This window comes from Phalacrocorax aristotelis, chromosome 20 (genome assembly GCF_949628215.1).
Source record: "Phalacrocorax aristotelis chromosome 20, bGulAri2.1, whole genome shotgun sequence".
NCBI lineage: Eukaryota > Metazoa > Chordata > Aves > Suliformes > Phalacrocoracidae > Phalacrocorax > Phalacrocorax aristotelis.
The window spans coordinates 4,467,808-4,488,095 of NC_134295.1; the positions used below are offsets into that span (position 1 = coordinate 4,467,808).

Here is a 20,288-nt window from a genome sequence, read left to right on the forward strand (position 1 = left end):
AAATTTTGGAGGGGGAGATGCTCAGACACTGAGCAGCACCGAGTGCGTGCTGGGTGCTGTGAGCTCAGGGTGCAGGCAGGGGGGATGGTGGTGCCTGCTGTCTTTTTGAAGTGCTGGCAGGAGGAAGTGATAACACCTCGCTGTGGTCCCCAAGCACTCGCTGTCCCAACGTCCCCATACCCAGCACCCAGCACCCACCTTCCTCCTCCTTCCTTCCCTGCTGGCGGGCTGCTAACCATTGTCTGGGTGCTCGTAACACACCCAAAGACTTGCAAACCTGCCTCGTGGGCTCCCCTGGGCACCCACTCATCCCCCAGCACCCTGCCGTCCCCACCCTGGGTACTCTGCCATCCCCCCAGCATCCTGACATCTACCCCTTGGGCACGCTGCCACCTTCCTAAGCATGCCATCAGCCCCCAAGCACCGTGACATCTCCCCCTTGATCACCTTGTCACACCCCGCCCCAGCACCCTGTCATCCCCTGCAGGCTCTGCAGCCCCCGCCTCTCCCCAAGGCAGTGGGGTGCTCTGGGGTCCCAGGACACACGTCCCTGTCCCAGCCCTGCCTCAATCCCCCCACCAACCCCAGCACTGCTTTTGTCTTGTGTCTGAATCTCTCGCTCAATGTTCCTTTAGTTTTCCTTTCCCTTCCCCTTCTCGCTGTCACTTCCCTGATTCCCCCTGCCTGGAGGGAGGGTGCCAGCAGGGACCCCCCTGCAGCCCCCTGCCCCATGTGCTGTGGGGCTCCCTCCAGCCCCATGTGTCCCTCCTGGGTGTTGTGCTGAGCCTGTCCCTGTCCCCCCAGCCTGCCCCACACCGTGTCCCTCCCTTTGCACATAGTGACTCAAGGCCCGGGCTTGCCCCAGTGTCCCTCCAGTTCCCCCAGTGCCTGGGGAACTGGTTTGCCCCGGGGAGGACCCTCCCCAGTGCTGACTAAATCCTCCCCAGCCAGCCCTGGCAGTGCTGAGGGACGTGGCAGGGAGCTCCTGCTTCCCACAGAGCTGCGGCCAGCTGGCTTGGCTGGTTTGGCACGTATACATGCTTGCACACGCTTGCACACACTTGCACACACACCGAGTCACACATCGCAGCCGGCACAAATCCTCCTGGGACCTTCCCATTGCTGTGCCTCATGGGAGCCCACGGCACTGAAGAGATGCAGGGACCAGGTCCTGCTCCTGTGCAGAGGCCATGAGGATGGGCAGCCAGGCCCCACGTGGGTGTTCAGCCACCCTTGGGGTCCCTGGGGCTGCTGGGAACCCCTCCATGTCCCCTGTCTCTGGGGCTGTTCCCGAAAGGACTCGACTGGTACTCACTGGTATCACAGCAGAAGTGGGGCCGCAGCCCTGGGGTGGCTGGGCAGGAGCTGCCGGCATCCCCCTTCTCCAGGGAAGGGCTTGTAGCTGCGGGACCCCACACAGGAAACTTTGCTCCTGAAGCAAACTGGTGTGAAAGGAGGTTTCTGCACCAGAACGCTTCCCCTGCCACTGCTCCCTTCGTTGTGTTTTGCACATGGTTTCTCAAACCACCACGTTCCCCAGCATTGGAAGGAGGCCAGAGGCTCTGGTGAAACCCAGCAGAGAAGGAGAAATCAGCTTTTTCTGATCTTCCCCAGTGGGGCAGCTTTTTCAGAGGTACCGGTGTGGGTGTGGGACTCATCCCCTCCCCAGTGTCATGGGAGCAGGGTAGCTCCCGTGGGTCAGGGCCCCCAGCCAGTGCTGCTGTCAACAGCTGGGAACTGCTGGGTGAACTCACTGAGCGCTTCTTCAAAGTGGTCACTGTGTTAGCCACCAGTAGGTTTCAGAGTTAATACCCTATTAAGGGAAGCCATTCATGTGGGCTCAGGCTGTCAGCCAACCTGGCACTTTTTCAGGCTCCCCGTACAGCTGGAGCTGGCAATGCCAGCTGATGAGTGGCCGAGGTCCTGCCCTCCCCGTGGTGAGTGGCGATGGCACGTCTGCCACCCCTGGCCGGGGCAGGAGAGACCAATTGTGCAGGACCTGGGGTCCTGCTGCATCCCCATCCCATCCCGCACAGCCCCCAGTGCCCCCAGTGCCCCCACTGCCAGGCTCATCACCATGTGGGGCATTTCTGCCAGCTGCAGCAGTGTCAGGCAGGAGGCCGGGGAGGGGACAGTGACCTCCCTCTGCTTTCCTGGGGATTTTCTGCTCTCAGGGGGGAACCCAGTGCATCTCCTGGCGAGGGAGCCAACTCCCCAGCTGCAGGACTGTGTCTGTTAGATACAACCTGGTCTCACCTCCTCCTCTTCCTCCCTGCGACGAGACTTCACCTCGCCTCTCCAAATTTAGCAAAAGCCCCTGAACCCAGAGGTTTCCTGTTCACACTCCCAGCAGCCACCAAACCATAACGCCACAGCAGCTGGGGCTCATCGTCGGCTGCAGGGCTGGAGCAGAACAGGTAGGAGCCACCGTGCTGCCATGTCCCACGGGAATGTCTCTCCCATCGGGAATGTCCCAACCCCACGGGGATGTCCCTATGCGTGGGTATCCCTGCCGGCTCTTCTGCCCTTGCTGCCTCCTCTGCAGACCTGGCTCCCATCGCTCTGGCCTGCAGCTGCCATCGCTGCTGTTTGCCATTTTACTGGGCACGGCATCAGCTGGGGGGGACAGAGCTCCTGGGTGCCGGGAGATGGTGATGCCAGGACCTGGCGGTGCCTGGTGGTGTGTGGCTTTGCTTGCCAGGCTTTGGCTTCCCCAGCCCATGCTGTAAACCTAGTCTTTAGGCTTGACCCTTGCTTTGGGTTTAGTTACCCCAAAAACAAGCAAAGGGGAAGAAAAAATGCCTGTTTGCCTTTCATGGCTGGGGAAGCGGGGCTGAGCTGAGGGCACTGCCCTGCCCTGACGTGTCCCAGCCCCAGCTCTGCTCCCTGCCTGGCCCTCAGCTCACACTTGGCAGGTTTGGGCAACCCTACTGTAAACACCATTTTTCTCCCAGCGATGGCTTTTCATGCTCGGGGTTGGGGTCGCTACTGAGGTGCCAGGGCTGGGTGCCAGCACCATCCCCAGGGCACTGGCATGAGGCCAAGCACTGCCAAGATGGGGTCCTGCCCTGCTCCCCAGACTTGCCCCGCTGCAAGGGCTCAGCCCACTGCGTTTGGGGGTGTGGGATGGGGCAAGGAGTTGGCAGAGACACCCCAGCCCCCTCTGAGTGGTGGCCGGTGCCCCCCCAAACTGGCCAGGGGGAATGGTGAGCATATCCCGCAGAACACACTGGTCTGGTCACTGCTTGGGGACATCTACATTGGAGGGGACGTCTAATGGGCAGCCCTCCCTGGGGGTAAGTACTGACCCTGCTGCCACCGCAAGGGTCCCCGATCACCCCACAACCACCACCTCACCTGTAGCACCTGCAGAAACACCCTGACACCCACACTGCAGCCCTGGGCTCCACAGGGAACGGCTCAGCTCTCCCTGGATGCCACTGCAGAGGGGAAACTGAGGCACGACTGCAGTGGGGTGGTGGCAGGATGGTGACAACCAAAGAGCCTGCTTTGCAGGTGGGGGAGATCCTTGGCCCCTTCCCCATTTCCAAAAACAAGCCCAAGCTTCAGGGCTGGGGTTTGAACCCAAAATCCCCCATACCAAGAGCCAGTGTCTGTGGGATCCAGCCCCTTAACTCTGCTCTAGGTCCCAGTTCACGTCCCCTGCCTGCAGGTCTCCTGGCCGGAGGGGACCCCCAGCCTCCCCTCACCACCCCCGACCCCTCTCATGGTGCATGGATGTGCCACGTAGTCCCCGGCTTCCTGCTCTGCCCTCGGCTTCTAATTCTGTTGCCTGTGGCCACAGCCCACCCACCCCGAGCTCCCCACGGGGCACAGCCAGGAGCCCACCCGGCACCCACCACCGCCACCACGGCCCCCGTGGCTCTGTGAGGATGTGGCTGGGAAGGGGATGGTGCTCTCTGCTCGGGCTCTCCTTCCTCCCCCTGCTCGTCCTCCCTGCCCTCCTTTGCCTCTTCCCTCCTTTCCCTCGGATGTGGCCAGTTTCTCCCCCCTCAACTCTGGGGGCTGGGGCCAAACTGCCGGCTGCGCCCAGAGGGCTCCTGCCCAGGGCCAAGGGCTCGGCAGACACCCCCCAGCAGCAGAGCCTCCCCTGCCTCCCCTCGCAGCTGCCTGCACCCCTGGCCCCACAAGTCCAGCAGCGGGTGCTTCTGCCTGTCCTGCAGACACAGCTTTGCTCCTGCCTGTGTTGGGCTCCCCACCACCATCACCTCATTCCCAGGCTCCCTGTCCCCCCCGGCTCCCCGCTGATCCCCTAGCTGCTCCTCTGCCCGCAGCCCCCGATGCCACCAGCTGCGGGACCCCCGCGGGGCTGGACATGGCCCCTTCACCAGCGCAGCCACTCAGCACCGAAGATGACCCCACTGGCAGCACGGAGGAGGAGGCAAGAGCTGAGGCCGAAGAGCTGCAGGAAGCTGTGGAGGGCTGGAGGAAGGAGCCCCTTAGCCGAATGGAGCCAGTGCTGGTTGGGGCCCAGCCACTCCCCCTGCTGCCCACAGAGCTGAGGGTCCATCTGGTCAGCCTGTGCCCCCTCCTCCTGCCCCAGCCATACCTTTGCCTCTGCAGCACCCACTGCCCCCCGATCCTGCTGGTCCCACAGCCCACGTCATCCCTCACCCACCTGGGTGATATGGGGACCCTGGTGTCACCTTCACTGGGCTGTGGCGGTACCCTCCTCCAGCTGCCACCCTGCCTGTGGCCATGTGGGACCCTCCTGCCCCCCGGGCAGGGAGCTCCTTGGCTGCCAAAGCCACCGGTGGGTTTTCCCCATCTCCCCCAAGGGCCCTTCCCCTTCCCCAGCTGCAGGGCAAGGACGTGCCCTGCTCCAGGTGGGGGGATGTCCCATTCTGCCCTGCAGCCAGAGGTGCCCAACCGCAGCATGGCCAAGCCGCCCGCCAGCACCACGCTGTACCCGCTGGGGAAGGATGCTGGCAGGAACAAGTACGAGTGCAACATCTGCGCCAAGAGCTTCAGGCAGCTCTCCAACCTCAAGGTACCAGGGGTGCCCCAACACCCACTCTGCCCACCCCAGCCTGCCAGCACACCCCTCCTGCATCCTTAGGGTCAGCTTGTGCTGGGGACAAGGGGCTGCGGGTGCTCGTCCCAGCTGTGTGGGCAGGCCGTGGGCCTCTCCTCGTGCCTCAGTTTCCCCACAGCAAAGTGCCCATCACCATGAAGTGCTCCCAGGTGGGCTGCAGATATACCCCACCCTGTGCTCTAGCCATGCCCTGCACCATCCTGGGTGTTGAGGGATGCTCCTGGGGGGGCTGGGGTAGCTGGGACTCCTTGGTTCCCCAGGTGCCCCCTATAGCCCGTGCCTCCCCTGGCAGGTCCACCTGAGGGTGCATAGCGGCGAGCGGCCCTTCCAGTGCTCTACCTGCAAGAAGTGCTTCACACAGCTGGCACACTTGCAGAAGCACCAGCTGGTGCACACCCGTGAGAAGCCCCACCAGTGCCCGGTAGGTGCCTGCTGGGTGCTGGGAGGGTGGGTGGGTGGGGTGCCGAACCAGGGTGCAGCACCCACCCTGAACCCCCATCCTCTTGCCCCCGCAGATTTGCCACAAGTGCTTCAGCAGCAGCAGCAACCTGAAGACCCATGTGCGGCTGCACTCGGGCAAGAAGCCCTTCCAGTGCCACCAGTGCCACAGCCGCTTCTCCCAACACATCCACCTCCAGCTCCACTGGCGCCTGCACCACTGCCAACGCCCACCCCAAGGCCCCCTGGCCCCCCGCAGCCACCTTGCCCAGGCCAGTGGTGGGTGCTCCAGCCTGGATGCCAGGTGGCCAGAGCAGGAGGAGGAGGAGGAAGGAGGGAGCCAGCCCAGCCAGGCTATGGCACTGCTGCAGGGCTTCATGCTGGGGAGGTGGGGAAGGGGCTGCCCAGATGGGCAGGGGTGGGTGTGGGTACCTGCCACGGTGTCCCAAGCCAGCAGCAATGTCCCCTGGTGGGGCCTCTCTGAACTGGGATGGCCCCAGGAACTGCACGGGTGCGGGCTGCCCCCCAGCCCTGTACCCTCAGGGCCAGGAGGAACCACCACCATCATCCCCTGCAACACCCAGCTCCATCAATGCTGCCCCAGCCCCGAGGACAAGGACAGAGGAGGGTCCCCCGCAAGCACTGAGCCACCCCCGTCCCCCAAGCCCTCAGGGGAGGGCATCTCCTTGGCCAGCCCCATGTCCCGGGCCATGCCCACACACCCACCCTGCGGCATTACTGCCCTGGGGCTGCGCCTGGGGTGTGACAAGCCCCCCTTTCCATGGAAAAAGCTTTAATTTCTCAGCTCCCCTCCAATCCCAGTGTGCCACCACTGTGGTGCCGCTGGGACATGGCTCTGCTGTCACTGCTTTCCCTGCTTGGTGCCACCACCAAACCCTCCCAGGGCTCTGTCCATGGGGGCTGTACAAGGGTGGGCATCTCCATCTCAGATACCTCTGGGTGCTGCTCCCTGCATCCCGCTGGCACCCTGAGCATCTCGCTGACACCTGAAGGACATGACAGCCCCGGCTGTCCTCGCCTCCTGCTGAGGGTGGGGCTGGTGGGTGGCATCCCTCCTGTGATTTTATTGAATAAACATTTCTGCCTCCGCAGCTCAACCTGCCCTAGGGCCCAGCCCCAGCCTGGTGGAGCTCCCCAAGGAGAGGAGAGAGGGTCCCCGGCATCCCTGAGACATTGTCACAGGTGTCCCTTGGGAGGGCATGGGCTGCGGGATGGAACCGCTTCCTCCTGTGCCAGCAGGCAGCATGGCTCTGTGCCCTGCCACTGTGGTCCCCTGGGCCAGGGGCTGGCAGGGGTCCCCAGAGCCCCCATTCCCATGGCTCTGGGGATCAACAGGCTGATCCCCCCCATTGGGGACCAGGGCATGGGGGGCTTCAGAGACCCTTCCCCAGGCAGGGTTGGGGACATGGCCCCCACGGGTGTCCTTACGGTGCACTGCTCTTCTCCTGGGGCTTTCACAGCCACGTTCCACCTGCTGTGGCGGGCAGGGACAGGGCAGAGTCTGGCCGACCCACGCTGGCTCCCGCCATGACCAGGTGCGTCTCCAGAATGGGCAAAGCCATGGGCAGAGGACAGCCGAGCCGTGAGCTCCCCATCCCCAGCTGGACCCGGTGCTGCTGGCCAAGGTGCGGAGGGAGCTCGGCTCTGCCTCAGTTTCTGTGGTGTGTGCGTGGTGGCACCCAGAGCTGGGTGGCCCCAAGCACCCCAACCAGAGCGGAACTGCATCCCCCTGCACTGGGCCAGTGGTGGCCGAGGAGGCAGCTGGGAGCGGTGGCCCCAGGGTGAGGCTGGCACCATGGCAGGGCACCTGCGGGTGCTGGGGAGGAGCGGGAGGGCACGGTGAGGATACAGGGCAGGTGCTGGCTCTGCTCTGATCTGAGCCTTGCTGGGAAAGGGCCCTGCGCCCTGGGGTCAAGTGTCCTGCAGTGGCCCAGGGCCACTGTTAACCCTAATCCATCCTCACACCAGCACTAAGTCCCCTGAGAGCACCAGCTCTCTGAGACCTGGGAGACTTCCCAGTGCTGAGAGCTTCCTGGGAATGCGCTGCAGTGCTGGAGACTCCGCGTGGGACCCCCACTTAGCTGATGAATCTGGGTGCAATCATGGCCTTGGGGACACCAGCCCCTTACCACAGCATGTCAGGACCCTGCTGGCCCCATGGCCCAGCCTCAGCCCTGCCGATGTGGTGCCCTGGCAGGCTGGCGGTGCAAAGCCGGACACTGAGACCCCCTCCAAGGTTACAATCACCCTGACTGAGACGGGTGGTGGGGAGGGGGTGGCCGGGTAGGGGTCCAGGGGAGCCCTGGGCCACCCAGGCCAGCCGGGCTCCCTCCTGGCGCTGCTGAGTCGGAGGAAACAGAGGAGCTGGGTGCTGAGGAACCAGCCTGACCGGCTCCCCGGCTGTCAGCACCTGAGGAATGCCAAACCTCCGCTGCGCCAGGGCTGGGTGCTCAGGGCTGGGTGCTCAGCGAGGGCTGGGTGCTCGCCGGGTGACTCTGCCGGTCCGCCCAGCTGCGGCGTGCAGGGAGCAGCACCGCCAGCCCCGCTCGGCACGGCACGGCACCCCGCTTCGCCACCCGGCCGCCGCGGTGGGACCCTCAGCCAACAGGTACATGTGGGTGCAGGGTGAGGGGCCCCCGGGCATGGGGTGCTGCCTGGGCTGGCCCTGCTGTATGGGTGCAGGCAGGGAAGAAGGCTTTGCAGTGCTGGGAGGCAGAGGGCACCGCTGCTCCCATCCTGGCTGCCACCCGTGGGGGCTGCCTGGTGCTTGGACCTGAGTCCCAGCTCAGCGGGTGCTGGGATGGGTCCCTGCTCACCCAGGATTGGGATCAGCACTGGCTGGGGAGGGGGGCTGGGGGCTGGGAGGTGGAGGCTGAGCCTGGCTCTGCCTCTCTCACCTTTAGACATTGGTGGACTGCTGGAGTTGTAACCCCACTCCTGCCACCAAAGTCCATCCCCAGAGCCTCTGGAGTGAGCCAGGGCTCCTCCACCTCCAGTGTCCACATGACCCAGGCTGGGAGGACAGTGGGCCTCCCCTGTCACCCTTGTCTCCCTCCTCCTGAAGGGCACATGGCCACCCATGCCACGGCTTGGCAGGGGAGAGGCAGGGGCAGCAAAGGGAGATGGCGGTTCCCCTGCCCTTGTTATGAACCCCAGCCTGCGCAGCAGCCGCCCAAACCAAATCCTTGATTTTCCTGAAGGCGGCAGGTCTGCTCTCACCCCGCGGCAACCGGGCTCAGCCTGATGTGGCCAGAGGCTCAGCTTAATCCGTGGTCTCTCACTCAAAGGCAGCCGCAGCTGCTGCCCTTAGCCCCTCCATCTCTTCTGAATATTAAACGGCACCTTGCGCCTTTTACTTGGGTGCTGGGAGACCTGGGCTGGGTGCTGGGAGACCCTTTCCGATGACAGGAGGGAGCAAACAAACTGAGCAGGTTGGCTTGGCTTGGCCAGGGGGGTTAATTAGCCGTGCCAGGTGCCCCGCTGTGGCAGTACTGCTGAGATCCAGCACAGCATGTCCTGGCGGGCAGGGATGGCCAGCAGGAGCAGCCAGGAGGCTGCAGGGTGTTATCCTATGTCCTTGTGCCTTTGTGGCCTCATGTCCTCATGTCCTTGTGTCCTTATGTCCTCATGTCCTTGTGTCCTTGACCTACCATTGCAGTAGGAAATATTTTAGCCAAAAAATGGGATGCTGAGGCAGAACAGGGCTCCAGGGTGAGCTGCTTTCACAGGGCTGGTGGGGCACCAGGCAGCCCAGGGTGGCACTGGGTGCTGGATCCAGCTGATGGGATGGGATGGGAAAGACAGACACGGAGATCTTTGGAAATCCGGTTGTGTGTGAGAGGTAGCCGTGATGCTGAGTCAGCAGGTCCCGCCTCCCCCCAGCACCGTGGTGCTGCGTGGAGCCGGCATCCCTGTCCTGGTGCCACCCCGGGGCCACAGGCATGGCAGGGCCTGGCACTGCCAGAGAGCGCTTGAGAAACCAGAGCTGAAGCAACCAGGCGCCAGGCAGCTCCAGCTCCAGCTCCGGTGGGACGGCAGTATTGCAGGGCAGAGAGGGGCCATGCCCCTGCACAAACCGCACTGCCCTGGCAGGAGCTTTCCTGGCGGGGGAGGGGTCCCTGTGTGCCACCACAGAGCCCCCACCTCGGGGCGCTGGGGCTCCCTCCGGCCTGACCCTGCTCTTGGCCGTTTGCTTTGACACCTATCTTGTCCCCAGCATCTTTAAGCAGCTTTTCCTCTGCACTGTCAAGTGCACCCATCCCTCTTCCCCTGCCAGGTGCTGTGGCCCTGGGGATCCAGCTGTGGCTTTGCCAATGCAGCTGTGGCTTTGCCCATGCAGGTGTGTGGCCCCACCCAGGCTGGTCTCAGCCTCGAGCAGCGCTGGCTGTCCCAGACGAGGTCTCATCACCTCCTGGAAAATGACACAAACTCTTCCTATCTGTACTGGAAAGACCTGCCAGGCCGGGGAGAGCAAGACGTGGAGGGTGCGTGGCGGGCTGGTAGAAAGGGCAGGCAGCTGCCTGCACCCGGCGCTTCTCTGCCTGCCCCGTCCTCCCCGACCCCCCTCAGGGACTGGGAAGGCCCAACCTACAGCCCTTGGAGGGAGCCCAGCCCCAGGTGGTGCAGGATGAGGCTCTCTCCCAAGGTGTCTCCCAGGGAAACCAGCCCTGGGGATTGTGCAGGGAGGTCTCCCCAGTGCCTCGGGCTGAGCCCAAAGCCCTGTCCCCGCCACTGTCCCTGTAGCCAGGCGGTGACACCGAACAGCTCCTAACTGGGAGATGCTGAGATGCTGGCGTGCTTCTGGCTCCCTCCCCGGCACCTGCTGCGTCAGCTGCTTCCCAAACCCAAACCGAGCACATAAACCCTTCTGGGGCAGGGACGCAGCCACCGCACAGCGACTCCTCCGCCAGCATCCCCCCGAGCCGAGGCGGCGCGGATGACCCTGTACCCACCCTGCGGCACCAAACACAAGGGTGCGGGAGCTGGGTACTGGGTACCAGCTTGGATCAGGGTGCAAGTGGTGGGTGATTAGCACAGCTCATTTTCTCATGCTGATGGGGCTGCAGAGGTGGATGGAGCCATCCCACCTTCGCTGAGTAATAAGAAAGGGTCAAGAGAAGATGCTGCTCTGATCCCCGTCTCCTCCTGTGAACACTGTGGCTGCCCCAGCCCTGGTCCCCATCCCAGTCCCAACCAGGCCCTTCCTCCCCATCCCCCCCCACCCCGAGCAGCTTACCTGTTGCTTTTTGGGCTTGTTTGTTTGCTGCATTTGCTGACTCAGCGCAGCTCTGCTGCCCGCCTGACTCATCCTGCAGCTCGGGGCACGGCACAGCTTGGGGCATAGCATGGCCCAGCCGGATCCTGCACACTCACCTGTGCTGTGCCGGCCCGGCAGGCTCTGCTGGAGCCCACCTTGGTGGTGTGGCGGAGCTCCCCACTACCTCTGCTGGATGCAGAAGTGTTGGCATGGGCCGGCGGAGGGGCCCACAGTGTCCCCCACATCCTGCATGTACCAGGGTGGATGACATGAGAACCCCGAGAATTGCAGGGAGCCCCACAGCTACCTCCTGTGCTCATGGGACCCCCCCAAAATGTTCCGCAGGATCAGAGGGAGGTCTAGGGAGTTTTAGGGTCTGGCTCAGGGTCCAGGGCTTGTCCCCACAGGGTGGTTTTTGTGCAACTCTCTCAGGGTCTCCTCTCCCTGCAGCTCACCAGCCCCAGCACGGCAGCCACAGGGGCCGAGCCTGGCATCGGGGGGTGTTACGGGGCTGCAGCAGCCCCCTCCCAGGCCCCCTGGCATGGATTCGCCATTCCGGCATGCCAAGGCCAGGGGCTTCGTCTCCAGTGCAGAGCTGAGCATGAAGAAAGCAGCGCCGAGCACGCCGGAGCCCGAGGGCAGGTCCCGCTTCCAGAAGGTCTCACTGGTGTCACGGCGGCTGGAGAGCACGGGGAGCGCACGGGGCCGGGAGGGGAGTCCCTCCCGTGTCTCCCTCCTGCTGCAAGCCTGGGAGAGGGAGATTGTGGAGAAGACGGCAGCCAGCCCCACCACCCTGACGCACCGGGAACGCTCATCCTCCGTCAACCTCGTCAAGGACTTCACCACTCACGGCCCCATCTTCTCGCAGGTGTATTCCCCTGCGCAGAAGCCCCGGCGGCAGGATGAGAGGGGGAAGGCGGTGGCCGGTGGTGGTGGCATCCCCCCACTGGTGGATGCCCCCTGTGATATGCCCGTGCACAGGGAGAGCTACGTGCATGGCACTCTCCTCCCCACCCGACCTGCCGAGCACCCTGCAGGGGGTCCCGGCGAGGGTCCCGGTGCCCCGTGTGGAGCCCAGCCTGGCTGCATCTCTGCCCTGCCTAGGGCCAGGCACGTCACCGTGCTGCGGACGGGCAAGGACACAGCCAGGCCTGAGCCGGGGCTGGCGGAGGGAAGGGAAGCTCAAAACGGGGTGCACGATGCTGCCAGTGCCACAATGGCCCTGCCGCAGCGGGAGAGCCGCGAACAGGACGGCAGCAGCTTTGCTGGGGCTGCAGCGGGCAGTGAGAGCTTGGCAGGCACCACAGAGGCCGCCGGGCTCCCCGCTGAGGGATCCCCCGGGGAGGAACACTCACCACAAGCCGAAGCTGTGCCAGCAAATGCAGCCCTGAGAGACAGTGACAGGCCTGGGGACCCACAAACCAGTATAACCAGCTCACCGCAGTGTCCCTCGGAGGACGCCGGTGGCCAGGCTGATCCAGCTGGCACGGGAGAGGGAAGCACAGCAAACGGGGATGACACCATTTCAGCCATGCCACCGAGGACAGAGAGCCCCCCAGGGGCTGGCGGCACCCCCGAAAACCCTTCCTCGGATGCAAGCAATGGTTCAGAGCCTTCATCTGAAGCACCAGCATCTCCAAAGGCTGAGGTTGAGTTGGAGGAGGGTGAGAGGACAGGGGACTCCCAGGACACAGCTCAAGAGCCCGAGAGCAGCCCAGAGCCCCCCACTGAGCCCCCAGCCCACGATCCACTGGCCGAGAGCCCTCCCGACACGACTGAGGAGGACCCTGAGCTGCTGGTGGACATGGAGATCTTTGTGGACACGCTGCGTAACATGGAGCCCTCAGAGATGCGGAAGGCGCCCAAGGCCCCACGGCAGCCCCGGCCATTGTCGCTGGGCCGCTGGGCCGCTCTGCCCCCCATCCAGGAGGACCGTGTAGCCCCCCGCGCCCCCATCTCCCTGCCTGAGTCCCTGCGTGAGCTGCTGGCACGGGGCCCGGCGAGGCCACGGGAGGAGAGGTCTGAGGAGGAGGAGGAGGAAGAGATCGAGAACCCCTACCTGAGCCCTGATGAGCGGCCGCCGGTGGGGCCCCTCCATGGGGCACCCAGGGACAGCAGCACCAGCAATGGCTGGGCGGAGGGGGGCTTGCTCCCAGGGACACCGAGGCAGGCAGGAGCGGAGGAAAAGGCCAAACCGGTGGCCGGGGGCTTGGCTGAGCAAAGCGTGCTCTTCCGAGGGAACGTCCTCAAGGGCATGGCGCTGCTCTCCCACTTCTTGGAGCACCGGGGGGCTGCAGCCAACGAAGGGAAGCCCTATTCGCGCCTGGACAACAGTGTGCTCTACAGCCGCTTCGTCTCCCCCAGCATCACCCCCCTTGAGCTGCCCACCGGGGATGGTGGGGGCATGGGCTCGCCCAGCCCTGGGGAGCACAGCAGGCTGGGCCCTGGTGACCACCCCAGCCCCGAGATGGCCATGCTGGAAGCCTCAAGTCCCGACTCTGTCCCTCCTGTCACTGAAGAGCCTGAGAGCGCCATGGCCCTGTGCCCTGTTGATGTCTTGGTGAGTGAATCCCGCAACGCGGCGCCTGGGGTGATGCTCTGCCCTCCTGGGCACTTGGGGACGTGGTGGGTTCCGAACCCCTTGTTCTGAGCACAGGGATTGGGCTTCCACTTGGAGAAGCCATGAGGTGAAAGCCCCCAGTGCAATGAGAGGGTACCGGGATGGGTGATGGGAGGTACCAGGTCAAGGGATGGGAGGGTGCCACCATGGATGATGGGAGGGTCCCGGGGCAGGTGACAGGAGGTTCCTGGGGCAGGCGGGGAGGCTGATCCCCAGCAGCGCAGGAATGCTCGAGGTGTGGCTGCTCCGGGCAGTGGGAGGGATGGGCAGACACAGAAGTGAGGCTGCAGCTGCGGCTGCATCTTCCTTGGGCTGTGGGGAGATGGCTGGTGCAGCCAATGTCCCTCCATGCTCCTCACACGCCCGTCCCCTCGGGTGTTCACAGCAGGAGGACAAGGAGGGCTTTGAGAAGATCAACACGAGACCAGGCAAGGTACAGACTCTGTGGTGGGGCAGGGCTGGGCTGGCCGGCCGGGGCATGGTGCGGTGTGATGCAGTATGGTAGCACCTCTCCTCTGTGTCACCCCCTCCCAGATCATCCTCTTCTCTGAGGCCGGCTTCGCGGGTCAGAAACGGGAGATCTGGGGGGACATCCCTGATGCCACATCCTGGGAGCTCTCACACACCATCTCTATCCGGGTCATCCGAGGCGGGTAGGGGACGGCAGCAGGGCAAGGATGCAGAGGGAGGGCTCGGCCGGGGCTCCCGCGCTCCCCGTGCCGGGGATGGTGGCCAGGTCCCAGCCTGGTGTTCTGGAGTGACTGTCCTGTCAGTGCTAATTACTGTCGCTGTGATCCAGCATTGCGGCAGTGGCAGGATGTCCCCACCCATGCGCTGCCCCAAGGCTCCTGACAGCTGCGGGGCTGTGGTTAAAAGCAGGGTTTTCCCCTCCCGCTTTGCTCCCACCCTGCTCCCAGGTGGGTGATGTATGAGAAACCACGGTTTCACGGGCGCAAGTGCGTGCTGGCCGAGGGGGACGTGGAGATCGACAACCCCTGGACGGCATATGGGCAGAGCGGGCAGCCCCACAGCAGCCAGCCCTTCCGCATCGGCTCCTTCAAGAGGGTGGTGCGGGTGAGCGCATGGAACCCCCCTAAGCCTCCTGCTCCCCCCCATGTCTCCCAGCACCCAGCAAGTGGGGGGTGCCAGACCCCCATAACGCTGCTCTGCCCCACACCAGGATTACCGCACCCCTGAGATCAGCCTGTTTGAGGAGGAGAATGGCGAAGGCACCCGGCTGAAGTTCACCGACTCGGCTGAGGATACCCGCACGCGGGGCCAGGCGCTCACCGCTGCCTCCATCATCGTCCACTCAGGCCTGTGAGTGGGACTGCGGTGATGGGTGGGCGCCGGGTGGGCTCCAGCATGGGCTGGAGCAGGGTGTGATGCTTTCCCTCTGTTCCTCAGGTGGCTGGTTTACTCCAAGCCTTTCTTTGACGATGACCCCTATGTTTTGGAGCCGGGCGGGTACCCCAATTTAAAGGCTTGGGGAGCAAAGGACCCATCCATCTGCTCCATGCATCCCATCAGGCTGGTGAGTGCCGGTTGCTGGGGTGTGAGTGGTTACTGTGGTGCTGGTGCCATATCCAGCCCTGGGTATGACAGGCAAAAGCATCTTCGATGGTTTTTGATTCACATCAGTGAGAGCTTGGTGTGGAAATGTGCTCTGGAAAGTGCTCCTGTGGGTTAGTGGTGAAGAAAAGCAATTAAACAAAGCCTGAAAGAGCTTGCTCTTGAATAAAAATGACTCAAAAACCAGCCCAGGCTTTAAAGGGGGGAGGATCGGATGCCCCTGCACCATCCCCTCCTGCCACCGCAGCCTCACTGGGGCTCCTTCTCCTTCCAGGGCTGCCCTGTTGTGGAGAGACCCGGTGAGCCGCAGGTGAGCGCTGGGCCAGTGCCCAGGAAGGCTGTGGGGCTGGGGTGTCCATGGGACTGTGCTCACCTCACTGTGTCCCCAGGTGCTGATCTACGAGGCTGCAGGTTTCCAGGGCCGCAGCTTCACCATCAGCCGAGACGTCTACGACCTGAAGCACCTGCCCAGGCCGGCGCTCCCCACCGTGGGCTCCCTGCACATCCTGGGTGGCTGGTGAGCAGTGCGGGGTGGGCAGCGCAGGCAGGGCCAGCACCCCAGCTGGAGCCGGCTGGGAAGGTGACGGTCACCCCTGGGAATGGGCTTGGAGGAGCTGCCCAGGGCTGTGGGATGGCCGTGGGGCAGCTTGAGTGAGAGGGTGGCACTGGAGGGGCGTAGATGGTGTCCCCATGTCCCAGCATGTGGAAATCCTCTGGAGACCTCACTGCCCGCATCTGCCTGTGCCACAGCTGGGTCGGCTATGAGAAGGAGGGCTTCCGTGGCCACCAGTACCTGCTGGAGGAAGGGAAATACCAAGACTGGAGGCAGTGGGGCGGCTACAACAAGGAGCTGGTGTCCTTACGGCTGATACGGACGGTGAGGGCAGGAGCAGTGGCATCACTTGGGGACAGACCCGGTGTGGGCAGGGAAAGCCAGCCCCCCCTGGTCCCAACCTCATCCCCCAACAGGAGCCTTCCCTGCCTGCGTCAGGCAGATGGGCATGGCCTGAGTTCCCCCAGACTCATCACACGCAGAGATCTGGGTGCCCAGAGCTGCTCCCACTCTCCCTGGGGTCCTTGAGGCCAGGCAGGACCCTGGCTGCACCTGTGGAGAGTGCCTGGACTGCAGCCCCTTTCCCCCAACAGACCGAGGGGCTGGGGGCGGGGGTGTGTCCTTCTCCCTGCAGGACTTCTCCGACCCAGCACTGGTCCTCTTTGAGGCCATGGACTTCGAGGAGGGGCCAAGCGTGGAGCTGAGCGAGGCGCTCCCCGACACGCAGCTGGCTGGCTACGGCACCATCACCCAGTCCATCCATGTGCTGAGCGGCGTGTGAGTGCGGGACAGGGGAGAAGGGGGTCAGGGGGCAGACAAGGAGGGGCACTGAGCCAGAACCCATGTTTTCCTGGCAGGTGGGTGGCCTACGAGGGCACCAACTTCTCAGGCAAGCAGTACATCCTGGAGAAGGGGGTGTACCGCAGCTGTGAAGACTGGGGTGCCACAGATTGCCGTATCGCCTCGGCGCAGCCAATCCTGCAGGTGGGAGCACCAGACACCCCCTCTTTGCTGTGGGACCCACCGGTGCTGCCATGTGCAGGGCTGGTGGGGGGCCATGCTGGGGCAAGACACAAACCAGCCCCTCTCTGTCTGCTTCCAGGTCGGGGAACACAACCTCCATTTCATCTCCAAGGTCAGGGGTGGCAGATGGGGCGAGGGATGTGTTCCCCTGGGGGATGCAGTCCCTTGTGGGGTTGTGGTGATGCTTTGCCTCCCTCACTGAGCCCCTCCACTCCCTCTCCCCAGATCCTGCTCTTCTCAGAGCCTGACTTCTTGGGGGACCACGTCACCTTCGAGGAGGACCAGGATGCCCTGCCCACTGCCTTCGTCCCACGCTCCTGCAGAGTCCGTGGGGGCAGGTAGGGTGTCCCAGGGCTTCATCACCTCCAGCTGGGGATGGGAACAGGGGCATCGCCCTGGACGGCAGCCCCACAGGTGCCCGTGGGGGCTCCCCGGGAGGGTGGGAAGGACGGGGGTGCTGGGGGGATGGATGCCCGCCACAGCAGCCGCGTCAGCCCAGGCGTGCTCCTCCCCACCAGCTGGATCCTGTTCGACGGGCAGGCCTTCGCGGGGGAGCAGCATGTGCTGTCCGAGGGCGAGTACCCCACGCTCAGCGCCATGGGCTGCCTCTCCTCCACTGCCATCCGCTCCTTGAAGAAGGTCCCGGTGGTGAGTCCTGCCAGCACTGGGGCAGAACCCCCCCAGGAACCTCCTTTTTCCCCTCCCACAGGTGCCCCTGGCACTGGCTCTCCATCCTTGTAGCCCTTCTGCACCCATGGGTGCGTGCTCCTCCCGCTTGTCCCCCTCACGCCTCATGTCTTCCGCCATCCTGCAGTTTTTCTCCGAGCCCTCCATCTTCCTGCATGGGCTGGAGTGTTTTGAGGGGAAGGAGATTGAGCTGAACAATGAAGTGCGGAGTCTCCAGGCAGAGGGTTTTAACAACCACGTGCTGTCAGTACGCGTGAAAGGCGGGATGTAAGTGACCCCCAGCCTTGCTGTCCCCCTGGCCGGTGGGTGTTGTCTGCCTGCCTGGGGGTGACTGTGCTCTGCCCATCCAACCCCATCGATCCCACCCGACCCCATCCCCATCCCCATCCCATCCCGTCCCCCCCAGCTGGGTGCTGTGTGAACATGGTGACTTCCGAGGGCGCCAGTGGCTGCTGGACTGCACCGAAATCACCAACTGGCTGACGTACAGTGGGCTCCAGCACGTGGGATCCCTCTACCCCATCCGCCAGGTGAGCGTATGATGGGGTGCTAGCATGTGGGGGGGGTGAACCCCAAAACCCCGAGGCAGACAGCTCATGTGGAGCTAAAGAGCTGCCAGTCCCAACAGCTGGGAGGAAGATGAGGCAGCGGCTCCGGGTGAGCTGGGGGAGGCAGCAGGACACGCTGCTGACAGCCCTGGCCCATGAAAGGCGCCACCAGCACAGCACCGTCACCCCCAGATCCCTGTCCCCCGCCCTGGGAGTGGCCACTGTGGTGGTGAAACACTCCCCGTGGGCAGGCGTCTTGCAAAACACCCCAACATCCCGGCAGGGAGAGTCGTGCCTGCACCAGCTACGGGAGACAGGCCAGGGCCACAGCTGTCACCCTGGGGAGAAGCAGGGACCTCCTGGAGGGGACAGGGCAGGACCCTCCAGGCAGCTGCCCCAGGGGATCAAGGTCCGACCCTCCCAAAACCACACACCGGCTGAGGTCCTTCCTCGACGAGCCACGACGTGTGTGGCTGGAGGTGCAGGCAGCAGGGCTTTTCAGTGCAAAAAACAAAAGGTTTCTCTCTTTCCAGAGACGGCTCTACTTCCGCATGAGGAGCAGGGAGCTGGAGCTCTACCTCTCCGTTCCCGACGACGTGGAGGACATGAAAGCGGGACGCGTGGTGGTCTCCAGCCTCAGCGAGCAGAGCAGCTCCGTCTGGTACTATGAGGACGGGCTGATCAAAAACCAGGTCAGGGCTCACGTGTAACAGCCAGTGCTGCAGAGGGGACCAGGAGAGCCCCTGGCAGGACTCCCGACGGGGTACTCCCCACCCCACAGCAACCTTTTAGGGTTCATAACCGCTTTTCCCAGCATCCAACCTCAGCCTTGTCCCCAAAGACCGGTTGATTCTCTCCTCCCCAAGTCTCCTCTGGAGACGTGAAGGCACCTCTGCCTCCGCTGAGGGGTCTTCATCATCCTCACCTCTCACTGAGAGGTTTTCCATGTCCCACTCCAGAACCAGCTGCATTTACAGGCAAACCCCTCCGAGCTCCAAGCCTTTGCGTCAGGCGGAGGTGATGGAGAGGAGCGGGCTGACCTGGCCACTGTCGCTCCTCGCAGGTGGCCCCCAACATGAGCCTGCAGGTCATCGGGCCAGCTGGGAAAGGCGCGAAGGCCGTGCTGTGGTCTGAGACCCGGATGCCACGCCAGACCTGGAGCATTGATTCTCAGGGACGGATCCACAGCCAGATGTTTGAGGACATGATCCTCGATATAAAGGGTGAGGCCTCCATGCTGACACAGAGGTTGCTACCCCAGGGACCCCCAAAAATAGGGTGTTTGGCCGTGAGATGGGGCACCCACCCCTTCACCACCATCAGGAGCACAATCTGCTCTCCTGAGACCTTCCCCTTGCTCTGCAGGTGGCCGATCCTATGACCGGGACCATGCCATCGTTTGGGACATCGCCGAGGAAAGACCTACACAGATCTGGGACGTACAGGTGCTATGAGGGGGGAGCGGCATGTGGCCCTCACGCTCAGAAGTGCCACAGCACAGGACGGGGACAACCTGCCAGCATCCCTGCACCAGGGCGGGAGGCCTCTGACCCCTCGCATGCCATACCCCAAACACCCCTCTGCCCTGGCTGCTGGCGTGAGGGATGCCCTCCATCATGAGGGCGAACCACCACCCTGCCTCCCTCCTGGGGAACCCCGTACATGGCTCACGAAGGACCCCATGGACACGACCAGCGCAGGACCCTCCGGAGAGTGGCGGAGCCCCTTCCCCACCAGCTTCCTCCTCCGAACTGTATTTATGTACGTGTGTAAGATACAGCTCCCCTCATCCAGGCCAGCTCTGCCAGGGTGGTTGGTGTCCTTGTCCTTCTCCTTGCACCGGCCACAGCCTGGCAGCCACCACACCACGGAGCTGCCCCCCCATCCCAGCACCTTGTACCCCACCAGCCCAGGCCCAATCCTGCTCCCAGGATGGGAGCCCGGTGCCCTCTAGTGTCCACAGGCCACACGCAGCACTGGGACCCTGGGTTTCAAGAAGGGGGCGCAGGCCAAGGTGTGTCCCCAGGAGCACCGGGGGCTGCCGGACCCCTCCAGCCCCAGCCTGGGAGCAGGGAGCCCAGCCTGCTCGTGCTGCAGTTCAGGTTCCAGTCGTATCACCCCAGGGTGAGCTCTGCTTCAGCAGCGTTTAGTGTCCAAGCTGCAGCGCTGCGTCATGGCTCAGCTCGCTTGTCCTCAAGGTCCCTGGGACAGAAGTCTTCTCCACCTGGGTGAGGGCAGGAGCTCCTCGGGGACGTGACTCAGAGCCAGAAGGGATGTGGGGTGAGAAATCTGCACACAGAGACATCAAGTGCTTCTCTCCTCACTGCTGGGGAAGAGGAGACGGCTGCTGGCAAGGGCCCGGTTTGTTGAGCAGGTTGAGCCCAGTTTGGGGAGAGTCACTGCAGTTGGGCAGTGATCACTTATCAACCCTGCAGCGAAACCAGGCTGCTCCGGCAGCAACAGACAGCGCAGTGCCTCCCCGGGAGGTTTCCTCGGCAGGCTCAGGTGCACAA

At 63.9% G+C, this 20,288-nt stretch overlaps 1 protein-coding gene across 2 annotated transcripts; it reads left to right on the forward strand.

Annotated features, from left to right (window-relative positions):
• The first annotated feature begins 11,313 nt into the window (after positions 1–11,313).
• Positions 11,314–19,587, forward strand: CRYBG2 (crystallin beta-gamma domain containing 2). Of its 2 annotated transcripts, XM_075114479.1 has the most exons (19): positions 11,314–13,332; positions 13,778–13,825; positions 13,927–14,045; positions 14,310–14,466; positions 14,573–14,712; positions 14,800–14,926; positions 15,239–15,274; positions 15,354–15,481; positions 15,715–15,841; positions 16,152–16,294; positions 16,375–16,501; positions 16,620–16,652; positions 16,766–16,878; positions 17,059–17,188; positions 17,355–17,494; positions 17,634–17,757; positions 18,309–18,467; positions 18,839–18,998; positions 19,141–19,587. In XM_075114479.1, exons 1-19 carry the CDS (start codon positions 11,314–11,316, stop codon positions 19,227–19,229), a joined length of 4,119 nt encoding a protein of 1,372 aa, XP_074970580.1. In that variant the 3' UTR covers positions 19,230–19,587. The 2 variants fall into 2 exon arrangements, with proteins under 2 accessions (XP_074970580.1, XP_074970581.1); XM_075114480.1 differs by lacking the exon at positions 15,239–15,274 and having other exon boundaries at positions 19,141–19,584.
• Positions 19,588–20,288: the final 701 nt, after the last annotated feature.

Bases quoted from the DNA above. Each gene is read 5' to 3' on its own strand.
- CRYBG2 (XM_075114479.1), top strand. From the start codon at position 11,314: ATGGATTCGCCATTCCGGCATGCCAAGGCCAGGGGCTTCGTCTCCAGT. The intron at 16,502-16,619 runs GTGGGAGCACCA...GTCTGCTTCCAG, and splicing joins CGGCGCAGCCAATCCTGCAG to GTCGGGGAACACAACCTCCA. The intron at 16,653-16,765 runs GTCAGGGGTGGC...CCCTCTCCCCAG, and splicing joins ACCTCCATTTCATCTCCAAG to ATCCTGCTCTTCTCAGAGCC.